The 13,977-nt window shown below is 46.5% G+C and overlaps 1 protein-coding gene across 1 annotated transcript in view; it reads left to right on the top strand.

Annotated features, from left to right (window-relative positions):
- Nucleotides 1-336: 336 nt before the first annotated feature.
- Nucleotides 337-13,977, top strand: part of GNAL (G protein subunit alpha L) — a 796,854-nt gene continuing 783,213 nt past the window's right edge. The window contains exon 1 of the mRNA XM_085606069.1: nucleotides 337-1,112. Coding sequence (XP_085462195.1) covers nucleotides 719-1,112 — 394 coding nt within the window. The 5' untranslated portion in view covers nucleotides 337-718. The remainder of the gene's footprint in view (nucleotides 1,113-13,977) is intronic.

Below are 13,977 nucleotides of genomic sequence, written 5' to 3'. Positions count from 1 at the left end.
CGCTTCGGAATTCTGTGCGGGGCACTAGGATTGGCATAGGTGCCTTCAGTACTCCAATCCTTGGTCACCTTACACATTACCAGTCCCTCCCACCGCCAGATGACTCCCAGGATAATTTGCTCTGCTGTGGGGACAATTATTACGTGACCCAAAAGTGCTGACATTACGGACAAATGACATAACGATAAAAGACAACAACGGACTGTAGGCTGAATTCGCGGATAGAGCCGTGCACGCTGCCTGCACTTGCGCTACTCGCCGTGCAGTTGCAGAGCGCGCAGTGGATGAAGGCTGGGTGCGCGCGGGGATGTGCAGCGCGCGCTGGGCTGCAGGTGCAGTGCGCCTCCAGGCAGGGCGCTGTGCTGGCTGCTGACGGAGGGGAGCCTGCGCTGGGGGTTTTACGGTAAAGTGGAGCAGCGCTTCCCGGAGGAGAGAGCGAGGGCAGCGGGTGCCGCACACATACCCACCCCGGCCGCATCAGCACCAGGCGATCCCACCCCCGGAGCACCATGCGCTATGGCACTCCCGAGACCTAACGGGCCTGGTAGCCTCCGGCGCCGCCCGGAACTAGAGCCTCGCCGCCACTGGGGCACCATGGAGCGCTGAGCATCGCCGCCGGCGCCCATCACTCGTCTGCCCCATCCCCGCAGCGCGCGCACTCCCGCACCGCAGAGCGAGCTAAGGAGGGCCGCCTCCGGGGGACCCCCGCCCGGCCAGCATGGGACTGTGCTACAGCCTGCGCCCGCGGCTCTTCGGGGACCCCGGCTCCATCTCCACCGCCACCGCCTCGGACTCCGAGCAGCCTCCGCCCGAGCTGAGCTGCCGAGGCGTGGACGACAGGCAGCGCTCTCCCAGCGGCGGGGACCGCGGGCTGCCCGTGCAGAACGGAGGGGGCGGCGGCGGGCCCGAGGGCAGGGACAAGCCCTCGCCGCAGCAGCTTCTCTACAAGTCCGGCCACAAGGACAAGCAGCAGCAACTCAAGAGCTGGGAGAAGCTGCGGCTGGAGGAGAAGGAGGCCGAGAAGGAGGCCAAGAAAGTCAGCAAGAGCATCGACCGGGTGCTGAAGGAGCAGAAGCGCGAGTACAAGCAGACGCACCGGCTCCTGCTGCTCGGTAGGTACCCAGCCCCGCCGGCGCTCGTCCTGGGTGGGCAGCGCCGAGGCCTGCAGGCCCCGAATGCTGTCATCTGTGCGCAGCCTCATTCTGCATGGCCTCCATTTATACACGTATGTTCTTATGCCGCACGTACTTGTAACATTGAGTGGTGTCACGTAAAAGGATACACAATTTCATTACTGCTTTTCCTCGAGCAGGTACGTTTCTCGTCATCACCTGGAGGAGCTCTGTGATGGAGATGTTCTCCGTACCTTCCTTTTTCTGCTCCAGGGAGCACAGTAGAAAAGCATCACGCCCCCTCCCTTGAGATGAAGGCGAATGGTCCAGCAGGGGGCACCTTTAGTGTCACCCCTGACCTCCACTTCGTTAATTTGTGTTGAGTGTTTGAAGTTCGCTAAGGTGGTGTTACATTGTACCAGTGGTTCGGGTGATGGGAAGAGCGGATTGTAGACAGTGTTGCTCGGTAGGTGGTGTCATGGCTGACTGCCAGACGAGTGTGTGATAGAGATCTGTTAGTATTAATGCCCCTTACTGCAACTAGTTCTGTCGGCTGACGCTGCCCGTAAAAGTATTGATCAAGACGAGATTAAGCGCAGGGTTGCGGATAGGCCAGGGATGCTGCGTCTGGACCAAGTTATCACCTGGTGGTCGGATCTGGTGGTTTTTGGAAACGTAGTATCAGAAAGGAACCGCGCGATAGAACCACCAAGCGCTTCTCTGAGTCATGAAGCACCCACACAGCCACCTGCTAACTTTCCAAAGAGGGTGCACTCAAAAGATGAAGGTGGGGGCGTTAGCCAATTGGAGGAAAGCGGAGAACGGTGGAGTTTGCTGGCCACATTGTTGCCTCTTGTTTTATTAAAATGTTGAACATAACAAGAGGACTACCGAGCAATCCCACCTAGCTGAAACATTTGGGAGTGTGCTAGGCCACTGTCTCATTTCGGGTGTATTATTGTTTTTTTTTTGCATTCTGGAACATCTGTTTTCAGGTTTATCTTGTACCAGAATGTAAAAAAAAAAAAAAAATACACGCGATTGGCTAAGTTACTCGCACCTTGAGATCTGTTGTGCGCCTGGCATGTGCAAACCTCTCAGTAATCACATATACTCTGTTTACCATGCAACAGTTCACCCCCTCCACAAGAATCCGAGGGCAGACTAAGATGAGCCAACACTAAATTCGGTCTGTGAGTGAAACAGGCAGAGGCTTTGAGGCGCTTTCTGTGTACCAGTGACTGGAGCTTTGAACCTGCGTGCGTTTATGGGGCTGCCACAGATGTAGTGCTACACATATATATTTCCTTTAACAGTGCCTCGCCTTAAGCACATACAACCCAGCTCTTTGTAGGAGGAGGAAAAATGAGGACGCTGGAACACAGTGTGCCAGATGAGTCGCTGGCTGCCTTTGAAATGTCGCCTGCCAGCTTCCTCTTTGCCCCCCTGGGGAAGAGAGAAGTCGCCGTGCCCCCGGGGAGCTCTGGCTAATTGATATAAAGTGTGCCGGGGCCCCGCGGCGGCGCCTAATAGCCCCAGAGGTGTGCCAGCGCGGAGAGCAGCCGGGTGGCCGTGCCGCGCCGCTCCCCTGCAGTCACCCCAGAGCCCCGGAGAGCGGACCTGCCCGAAAACCTCCTTTCTCCGCCTAGCTGACTTCTGTGAACCATGCTTCCCAGAATCGGCTGCCCCAGGAAACGCATCCCGTGTGCGCTCCCTCCCAGCTGTGAAGAGGGATTTTCTCCCGCCTCCCACCCCCGGGGGCGGGTGTTGGGTGTACATCGTGTTCGTTTTTGTTTAGAATAAACGCTCTCCAGGATGCTTTCCCAGCGGTTTGTCGGTGGCACGGGGCCGGGAGCTATTGTTACTCGTGCTCTAAAAATAGCCCATGAGTTTATTATTGTCTACCATTTTTTTTAGCGAGGGCTCCAGTGCTCCTAATAGACGGACACTAACAAATACGAAGTCTGTTCTGTGTGTGCATGACATACATTTGGAAATAGACGAAGCCCATCCAGTCTACCTTTTTCGGTAAAGAAGAATTAGGATTTTGGTTCTAAGTTTGCTTGTTAAGTGAAAAGATCGAGTCCTAGGTGCACCACTAAGTTGTGTACAATGCGGCCATTAGAAAATGCCAGGAGTGAGACTGTATGGTGTGAGTTTCGAAGGGTCCGATCCTTAAATATTTTGCTATGACTTATTCTTGTAGTTTTACTGAGATACTAAGCAAACACAGGGAGTTGATGGATGGAGCGCAGAAACTTTTCAGAAACTCACCCCTGTCACTATTTCATCTGAGTTGAATCCATCATCATTCTTTAACTCACTCTGCCACCCCAGTTCAGACCCAGCCATATGCAAATCAGTCTGACCCTGTGCCTCATGGGAACAGTCCAGCCTGAACAGCCACGCCAGATCTTCCCTGGACCAGAAACAAGCATCCTGGGACCGGTTTCGGGGTAACACCCCTCATCAGCCAGGTTAGCTTGAATCCAGTGGCAAAGTGAGCAAGGGGTCCGCGTCTGGGCATACCCTGCCGACTTACTCTGGAATTCAGAAATGAGGTAGGAGTACTACAAGAGTTAGGCCCTCGTTGCAAGCAGCTCAATTAACTGCAGTATGTGCGGTAACTCTCGCTAGCCTACAGATCTCATTCAGGAGTTTTGTCATTAAGTATCAGCAGGTCAAAGCTTCGGATATTTATCAGAGGGAATAAATGTCTTGCACTTACTGGAACACACATTTTGGTGCAGTATGCCCCAGAAACTACAGGTTCTTCCCTTAAAACCCCTAACTGGGTGATATGTATCACTCCGGATAAATTGTGACTCAGCAGAGGCTGTCTTTATCATGTGTGATTAATATCACACCAATTACCTGGCCACTCGTTATGAGGGACCATGATTACACCCACTCATAGCAAAATCTTTGTGACCAGACAAAATGGCAACTTTCTTAACCTATTTGGTCCTCTTGTATTCCTGTGTTTGCACATGGTTCACAGTTCTATGTAGTGCAATGTCCATCACACACAGTAAATACTGAGCGCAATAAAGTTCACACCTTTTGTAGCGTTTTGGCAGGTGAAACCTGCGGGATTGTAATAGGGGCAAAAAGCCAGTTATTTACCGGGATATGTAGATTTTGGTGCAGTAAGCACTAAAACCCTTATGGTATTCTAAAAAAAAAGTCAGACTACCTGATAATATTGGACTCAGCAAATTCTGAACAACTCTGTGTCGGAGGTTATCAGGCGTGATCATTATTGCATCTGACATGAGCCACTTGTAATCATGGTCCACAACTCTGGTCCATCCTAATGTTTTAGATCACATTGGGGCATCAGATGTGAGATGTTCTCTCACTGCTGATGTCTGTGTGTTTTGTTTGTTTCTATTTCTTTTTGCTTTGCTCTCTGGCACTTCTAGTTTTTCTTTTCCCTTGATCATCCTAGATGCACACGCATCGTCAGAATGCAACGAAAAATAACCCAAGGGTGAATGAGCTACTCACAGATCAGAACAACTCTAGATTACTGGTGAACAGGGTTTACAACTCGGTCTGTGCACTAGGAGCACCTTTAGTCAGGCTTGTGTTTTTATTTCAAATTTTTTTTTAACCGATAGCGTTCTGGATTCTGTAACATTTAGTTTCCTTTTCCCTATATGAATTGGGGACCTACAAGTCCTAACGCGCCAAGAGGCATTGGGAAGAAACATGATTGGCAGAAGGTGCTCATGCTGATATGGGGCAAGTTAGCACTGCCCTGAAGTAAACTTCCCTGTTTCCAAAACTTTAACTCTGATGAAAAAGGTGTGCGCGGGGTGAGGGGAAGGCTCTAAAGGGGGCATGGCATAAGAAGCATAACTAGAATTGATTTCCAACAGGTGGGGCCCATGTAAATAAGGGAGTGGCTTAAAACATGTCAACTAAAATCCTTAGATTTCCATAGGGCACACTCCACCAGTATTTGGTTGCCTCTCTGTGAGCGTTGTGTTCATGCATCAAGACATCATTCGATTAAGAGACACACACCTAAACCAAGCTAGATCTGTTGGCTTTGCCAGTGCTTATTAGCAGTATCAGATAGAAGAGTAACAACAATGTTTTTGTTGCAAATAATTAGAATTGAAAATGAGACTGTGAATTAAACATTAGTTCGGTCTGTGGAAGGGGTAGTGGGCTTTGAAGTATCTCGGACACTTCAGGTCTTTCTTTCACACCACCTTTTCTGCAGTCTTTTATTCTGTTAGACGCTTGCACCTTTTTTCTCCCCACACCGTTCTGCAATCCCCCATCTGCATATCGTACACCTCATCTCTTTCTTTTGCACCTCCCTTTTTTCACTCTCGCTTGTACATCCGTGCATCTTCTTCACTTCACCATCCCTGCTCACTCACCCATCACTAAGCACAGCGTTTTACTTTCGGCCTGGCAATATATTTTGACAGATATGTACCTCCTTTACACACTCTAAAATAAAATTACAAATAAAAGTAGCAAACATGGCTATTGCACTGCATGCACTGTGGAGAGGCCAAGGATTGGATGAGCAGGTGTTCTAAACACCTTCATGACCCACTAACAGGCACTGTGAGAAACTTGCACTACTTTCAGCCCCAACTCCAGAGGTCGCAATTGCGGCCCGTTATAAATAATCACACAAGCGCTTAGAGGCGACTCGGTTCAATGAGGCACTATTTTGGTATAATACGCTATATAACAAATGGAGAAACGCAACATCCTGGAAAAAACAAACACTCTTAAGCAATGCAAGATTGAGTAAAACATCTGAAACATAAACAGGAACTACATCCCTGGCACAGCTTGTTTTTGCAGTTATTGTGCAGTAATTGATCAGTGTTTTTTCCTGTAAAGTAAGAGACATGAATATAGGGCCAGATAGGGACCCCTTTGAAGGTCTGATTTTAATTACTGCCAGGTTTCAGTACTGGAGGGACCCGCCCCACTTAAAGCCATATCTCATTCTGAACACGCTTGTCCATCAGACAGAAATCTATGCCTTACTCTCTAAGGACCTGCAGGAAATGCAAGTTTGCATCAATGTTTCATGCAGTCTGAAAGCAGGAAATGAGCTGCAGTGTGTGTGTGTGTTTACTAATGGTTTATGAGGGTGAATGTAGCTGCTGCAATCGGTGCCTGCCTGGCACAGACGTTAGCGGATGCAAGAAAGAATTGTCAGTGAAGGGGTCTTGAAGTACCTAAGTAGGAGTTGGTTGTCACCGTGTCACGAGACTACTTCCTTAATTTCTGGTAAGCTTGAAATCGATTTCAGTACTTTGATAAGCGCTTGTCATTTTTTATAGGTATTACGGTGCTGAATGTTGTTGATTGTAGAAGCGCAAAACATTTTCGTGCAGCTTTCCGGGCTTCAGATACCAAGTGTGACCCAAAAACAAATCAATACCGCACTATCTGATGGCATGTGAGTGACTCCTCTTCTCCGATAAGCTTCTGTTTTGGGTGTCTTGTTTTGCCCTGTAGGAAACTTGGCGCACCCAGCAAATGGGGAGGGGATGTGGCGTTAGTGCCAGAGCTGCCAACTTTGGAACTGTGGAACCAGGTTGCAGTCTCAGCCAGAGCTCAAGATCCTGTGGCCTTCCCTAAAACTTGAATGTGACCTTGTGTAACTGGTCCACGTGTAAAGCGCCCCGCTCCTGTACCTTTGGGTCGAGTTAGCGCTATATAAAACTGCAAAAAACATAAGCCTAAGAGATAAAGTTGTTGCGTTTGCCATGCTAATGCTTTACATGCAATTTCGGCACCTAGCTTTCTCCTCGAGAATGGAGGCCCAGGGGTGTAACACGGACCGGTGGTGGGGGAGGGCAGGTTGGGGGCGGGTTCTGCTGCGTCACCGTCATTACTACACTTTATTTTGCATGAAATGTTTTATGTATGCCTTTCTAACAGCATTATGACCCCTTATGTGAATTCCTGTATGTAGCAAATTCCTTTTAGATTGTTTATGTAGAGAGCGCACCTACATATCTTGGCCACTTTCTGTCTTGGTAGCCCAGTGGGCACAAGAAATCCCAATCGACCCACTTTTCTTGTCAGATGTGTGATTTAGGAAGTTAATAACAAGGTGCAGTATCCATATCATGCAAAATTGCTCATCGTTATTAATAAGGTATTTTCTAAGTGGGAACATAGCTTAATTTATACCATACAGGTGGGGTGGGGGTACATCTTGGTAACGTTGACCATGGATGTTGGAGGAAATTGCGGAAATATAACTTTTGAAGTATTTTTTGTAAGACACCTCATTCAAATAAATTGTCATTTTTTAAGTGAAATTCTTAGGGTTCTGAGGGTTAAGTAAAGTGTTTGAGGAAAGCATACCAGCATAGAGAAAATATTTTAAAGTGCTCAGCTGCTTTCCTGCTGGTAGAGCATACCAGGGAGTGGTGACCTGAGTTGTATGAAAATCAGGCGCTTGAGTCTCCAACCACGTGGTACAGTTTGAGATCTGACCTTGGGCTTTAACAATCAAAATGTTTTACTGTCTCATAAGTCAGCTGTCATCCTGTGCTTTAAATTCACACAGGAGCTCAGAGGCCATAGGCTTTGCTGGGTGCACTGTGCAAACAACTCCTTTTTAGGTCTCGCCTGACCCAGCGCATGCGCTGGTCTGGCGAGACTTATTGAGAGGGCTCCAAAAAGTGCTGCCAGCCTAGAGCTACAGTGCAGGTTCGCGGGCGCGCGCGTTTTACCGCGATTACTTTCACTTTCGCGGCCGCTTTGATGTTTGATCGCGATCACTTTCACTTTCGCGGCAGCACGGCCGCTTTGCATAGCCAATAGGTCTCGCTTTTGGGACCTTATAAGTATTTAGTTATGCAACTGTTGCATGGCTAAACACTTATAAGGTCCCAAAGGCGAGACCTATTGGCTATGCCAATGATTGTTTAGGTCTTGCTTACTAGATCATGCATGTGCTGTCGGTTGCAACACATGTTGTTAGCTTTGAGTCGGCTTGGAGCCCTCACGTTGCTTTCCATTGGTTGACTTCATTGTCACTCATTTGCTTGCTTCTTTATGGTTAGTGTGTGTGGGCTTTCCTTCCTCTTCTTGTGTTTTTCTGTCCTCTGGAGCCTTGACGCACCTTTTCAGATGCTACTTTTTTCTTTTTGTCTAAGCACTCTATTAGAGTGCATGTGTTTTCTAGCTGTCTCTCTCATGTACTTCTCCCCCTCCGCCGCACGTGAGTTGTTTTCCTGCCCCACCTCCGTGATGCGCATGTCTTGTGTGCTTCTCTCCAATCCCACCACTGCTTTCTCACCCATGGGCTTCCTTGGGAGCTCCAGATGGTGCTCTCTACTGATGGTTTAATTTGCTTCCAACCCCCTCTACGTTGATCTGGCTTTGTTGGCTTTGCTTCCCACACTCATGTGTTGCTTTCCCCTAGCCCAACACTGTTTTGCTTCCGCCCTCCCTCCCTGTTGCTTAACCTCCATCCTGTTGCTTGCCTGCTCCCATCATTCGCCACCCTTCCCCGTTCACACAAGTTTGTCACCATCAGTTTTTTTCTACTACGGACAAGTCCGAGGAGTTCTGCCACACTTCCACACACAACTGCATGCTTAAATTGGAGTAACATTCTAGATTGGCCTCTTGGCCAAGACAGTCAAAAAGCTCCTAAGGATTCCTAACTATGTGTCAGTGTCATCTTTGGCCTACAGTGATCAGACAACAGTGGCTCCTGCCCATGTCTCCTTGGGCTTGCTCACTGTGACAAAACACCTCAATTTAAAGGAGCTAGGCTGCCTCGCCAAATTCTTACTCTTTCTCCAGTTAACACTCTTAAGTTTCGTATCACTAAACCTCTAAACTATTCATCCAGCTAAATATAAGTTGTTTCTGGGAAGATCCTTCCATACACAAGGGATACGTCATCCACACTTTCTAAAGACTATATGCTAAATTTATAGTTACATTTTCTTTGAATAGGCATGCATGTTAAAAAAACCTCTTTCTAAAAAAATATATATTTGTATGTATTTTTCTACACACATACATATAAGTATGTGTGTGTGTATATTTTTACATATATATGTGGGTGTAAAACACATACAGATTGCTATCTGCAAATATTTCTATGCAATAATAAAATTTAAATATATAATGTTGGAATAAATGTCTGTCTTGAAGAGTGCACTTTATCTGGGGGTAACTCCTTTGTGTGTGTGTGTCTTAATCTCATACCCAACCAAAACTCTAAAAAAATCCTTTACCACCCAAAAACCAATACCCACCCTAGACCCTAAAAATTCCCATGCCACCCAAAAAACCATACCCACCCTAAATCCAGAAACATTTTCTTGCCACCCAAAAAGCCATACCCACCCTAACTAATTTCCTTGCCACCCAAAAAGCCATACCCACCCTAAACCCTTAAAAGTTACCTACCACCCAAAAACCGATACCAACCAAAAACATATCCCATCCCAACAAAAAAACTACACTCACCCTAAACCCTAAAAACGCCCTTACCCTAACATATACATATATACCTTTTTACATTTTTCATGAAAGTGGCATGCATAGTAAAGGCAGGATGTGGTAAAAAAAACTGCATGGTACAGGGATGCGTGGTAAAGACGCATTGTTAAGCTTTCGTTGTAGTGATATGCATGCTTCAGACCGCATTGTAATTGCTGTTTGCCTAGAAAACGAATCAAAATTCCCCTCAAAGGATTCCAGATCTTCCTTAACCATGCTTTCTGAGGCCTGTTTTAGAAATTCACACCACGAGATCATTGGGTTAGGGGCCTCGGTGAGTAATCGATGTGGGGCCTAAATTAATCGTGTCAGAGAGATTGCAAAAAAATAGATCCCAGCAAAGTACCGCGGGATAGACGGAGAGTGCCCAAATGCAATTAATATACAGTCCTAGATCACATTGGCCAGGCAAAGCCGATTAAGTTTTCCCATAGTTGTGTCCCAGAAGTAAGTAATAGATGTACAGAAAACAAAAATGTGCACGGCTTGTGCTTGATCTGCTGTGCATCGAAAGCAGTTTGCATCCTAGGGTGTGTAGTGGAAATCAATAATACATTTCTTTATCTGTTTTGCCCATGCCGGTGTCTTCTAGAGCAGTGGTGTAAACCTGTGCTGGTTCTCATTTACCAAATCAGAAATTACTGAAGATAATCTGATGGCTAACACCCGGGTGTAAATCTTGTAGTCTGCATTTATCAAAGATATTGGGCAATATGAGCCACACGCAAAGGGTCTTTCCCTATCTTGGGGAAGATAACAATGTTGGTGTCCAATTGCCTTAGACGAATTAAAGAGATCACAAAAGATAGGTACCAGAATATGTGAAAAGGTTACATACATTTCCAGAGGAAATTGGTCCTGAGGCTTTCACCCTGGCTAACTGGCTAACTGCAGCCCCAGCTTTGGACAGAGTAGTCTGATCCTCTAAGCTGGATTGCTGTGATCCAGTCAGTTTGTGATGGTAATGTGTCCTAATAAACTGATTGATAGCCTCCATGGAAGCGACCGCATCCTCGCTGTACAACCTCTGCACGAACTGTAAAAACTCCTCCTGTATGTCCTCATGATCACTAACTTGCTCTCCATTCACGGAACAAAAAAAACCTTTATCAAGAAGAAGTCTCCTGTCAAAGGTCCAGGTACCAGGCCAGAAAAGTTGAGAGGAACGCTCTAGGCTAAGATAAAGTTTTGTGAATTATGGTCAGAAATCATCGTCTGTTCCAAGAACATGTTAAGAAGTGGTAACAAAGAGTGACTGGTGAGGAACATGTCGATCCGTGAGCGTAAATTGTTAGGGGCGGAATAGAAGGTAAACTCGGACTCCCTAGGACAGCAACATCACCAGACATCTACAAGGGCACAGGAGGTGATTAACCGCTTCAGTGCCTCCCAAGACAGTTTTGCCCTTCAGGGACTGTTGTTCATACCCCTATACGAGAGGAATTGAACCAAGAGTGAAGGGTAACATTAAAGTTACAGCACAAGATCAGAGATTTAGGCCATTGATGTAACTCAACCAAAAGACCATTAAAGACCGCAGGGGTCATCCCCTTTAGAGCCGTAGACTATTCATAATGTGAAGTGAACACTCTCCCAGCCAATCACCGCGATGAGCCATCGACCGTTCGGATCCAGAATATGCCTAGCTGTAACCCAGCTTTTATCCTCCACCAAAAGGGCTTCTTCCCTCCGTACAAATGGTACTGATAATATAATAACCCAAATCATCTAGCAGGGAGATTTGGGTCTTTAAGAGGTGGATCTCCTGAAGGTAGACAGTGTGTGGAAGCAAGTAATGTAGTTCTTACCTAATTAGTTTACTTTTGTGGGGCTTTGATGCTTTTCACATTCCAGGAGAGAATATGTCTTTTCTGGTCATGGCTATCAGCAAGCTTAGCTCTTGGTGCCCTCACACACCTGTTAGGGTGTCATGCTTCATCATTGGGTGCTTGTCATATGGCCGGCGCTGCAATGCCTGACGGGCCTGTGGGCTTCTTTATTGGAAACCTTCCTCATAATGCAGAGAACAACAGTCATTAGATAAACATTATTGTGCACAAGTAGGAGAGGACATCAAAATGTGTTAGTGGGAACTCTGGCTTTATACACTTGACGTAGGATGCAGCGTTTTTGGCTTGGTAGTGCTTTGTAGTGCTCCTTAGGCTTAATGGAGTGTCCTGATCACAGTGAGGGACACCTTCATAAGACATAAGAGGAAGAAGCAACCGTGGTCATCATTTCTAAACATTAACTCAACATTCATTGTGGGTGTCTTCATTCGTGATAAGATACTTTTGCTTTTTGTTCTACTAAATGGGATGACTGGTTAATAAAGTGTAAAAACCTGTTGTGCCATATAAAAAATTTCAAATGACCAGATACACCCAGGTGTATCTGTTTTCTTAAGGTTACCAAAGCCTATTTTAGTCACTCACAACTCACGTAACTCATTTAAGTCCCTCTCCAGCATTCATCTTTACAGCATCTCCAGATCAAAAGATCTCCGATAAAGAAGCCCACAGGCCCATCAGGCATTGCAGCGCCGGCCAGATGAGGAGCGCCCTATGATGAAGCATGACACCCTAACAGGTGTGTGAGGGCACCAAGATCTGACTTTCAGATCTTCCAGCGGCACATAACTTAGCCAACTGGCTCTACTATTTGTGTCCACGTGGCAGTGGAGGAACTACCCTGATTTTTTTTTGTTTGTTTGTTTATTGGCATTAAGAAAATTACAGAAATACACTGTTCATATGCACATATCATAGTGTTACAAGAAGAAGAACAGTTCTAGCAAGACATATAAAACAAAAACCATAGCAGAGGCGATACAATCCAGACATAGATAGCCTGATGTTTTACAATTTAAACAGTGAGAGACAGTAAACTACGCTGATTTTTTATAACAAATTTACTACTGTCCAGGTGGAGCCAGGGTGTAGGACCACAATAAATATCTTGCTCTTCCTTCCCCCATTGATTTTGTGATATCAGCAAGCTTAGCCATTATCATAATTAAATAAAAACCTGACACACCTTGCAAAAATACAGAAAGACATCCTCCAGCTCTGAGAGCAATTTTTGTTGAGGGTCACATGGCTCTTTTTCTCCTCCAATTTTTGTACTCCCTCCCCTTCGACTACCCTACCCAACTTTTGCTCTTTATTTTAAAGAAAAAAAAACACAAGACCCCTATGTGACCCAGCCCCTCATGAAAAGCCTTCTCAGCCACCCCCAACATGATCCCCACACCTCCAAACCAAGGCCCAAAAGGTGGGACATCCACTGCCCACTCCAGAAAAGAAAACCCAACTCTGTGAGTAGCGGTGACGAACAAAGCCCCCCTTCTTAGGGACCCCAGAGCCAAAATAGAGAGACTGTGCCCCTTAAATCATAAGAAGAGCCAACAAAGAGAAAAAAAGGGGAAAAGGCAATCCTCTGCACTCTCCCTCACTGGATTATGAACAAGTCTAAAAGAAAGAAAGCAAAGTTGATGCTAAAAATTGAAACACCGCTGTGAAGTAAATGTCCACCGAGGAAGAGAGCCCACTAGAAAGGGTACATTGGCCAACTTCAAGGGCAAGTCTTCCAACATATCCTTTAATATTTAGCTGACTGCCATTTCTACCAGTCTACCATCACATAATTTTACTGGCTGCCATTTCTGCCACAGTTCTACCACCTTTATGGCATCAAAGCAGAAATGCACTCGACCCTCGTACTTGATCCGCTGGGTTGCCGGTTCCATTAATAAGACTGTGGCCCCAAGTTTCTGAAAAACAGAGGTATGTTCTAGGAATTTCCACTGCCTGATCACTGTCTCGTGGCAAAAATCCGAGTAAACGAAGAGCGCTATACTGCATGCCATGATTGGAGACCATGGGCAGGCTACCCAGAAAAGATCTCCTGCCTCAATAAAAAGTTACCAACGTAAATAAGCATAGCCCATGGATAGCGAAGCGGTGGACCCTCCTTAGGCAGACTAAATAGAAAAAGATGAGCCCACTGGATCATACTGTCCATGTCCCAATCGTTTAGAGCAGGGAAACACTCCCTGGAGAGTCGGATTATATATATTCTGGGATCATCCCCCTCGGCACCCTCTGGGATACCAAGGACCCTGACATTGTTCCAAAGGGGATCTTTTCTCCAAATCCTCAACCCTGGATGAGAGCATAACCAGCTGAGAATCGTGCTGCAAGGTTTACATTCTGACTTACCCCCACAGCTGTCTGCAGACCTTCTGAGCTGTCTCCACTTTCCCAGTGCACATGTAGATCATATCCATATTCCTAGAAAGTTTCTTAGGAACAACTTGCATCTTTACATGAGCTGTTGTAAGAGA

Source organism: Triturus cristatus, chromosome 5_1 (genome assembly GCF_964204655.1).
Source record: "Triturus cristatus chromosome 5_1, aTriCri1.1, whole genome shotgun sequence".
Classification (NCBI taxonomy): Eukaryota; Metazoa; Chordata; class Amphibia; order Caudata; family Salamandridae; genus Triturus; species Triturus cristatus.
The sequence above is the reverse complement of the archived record's forward strand: the minus strand, read 5'-3'. Positions and strand labels throughout refer to the sequence as shown.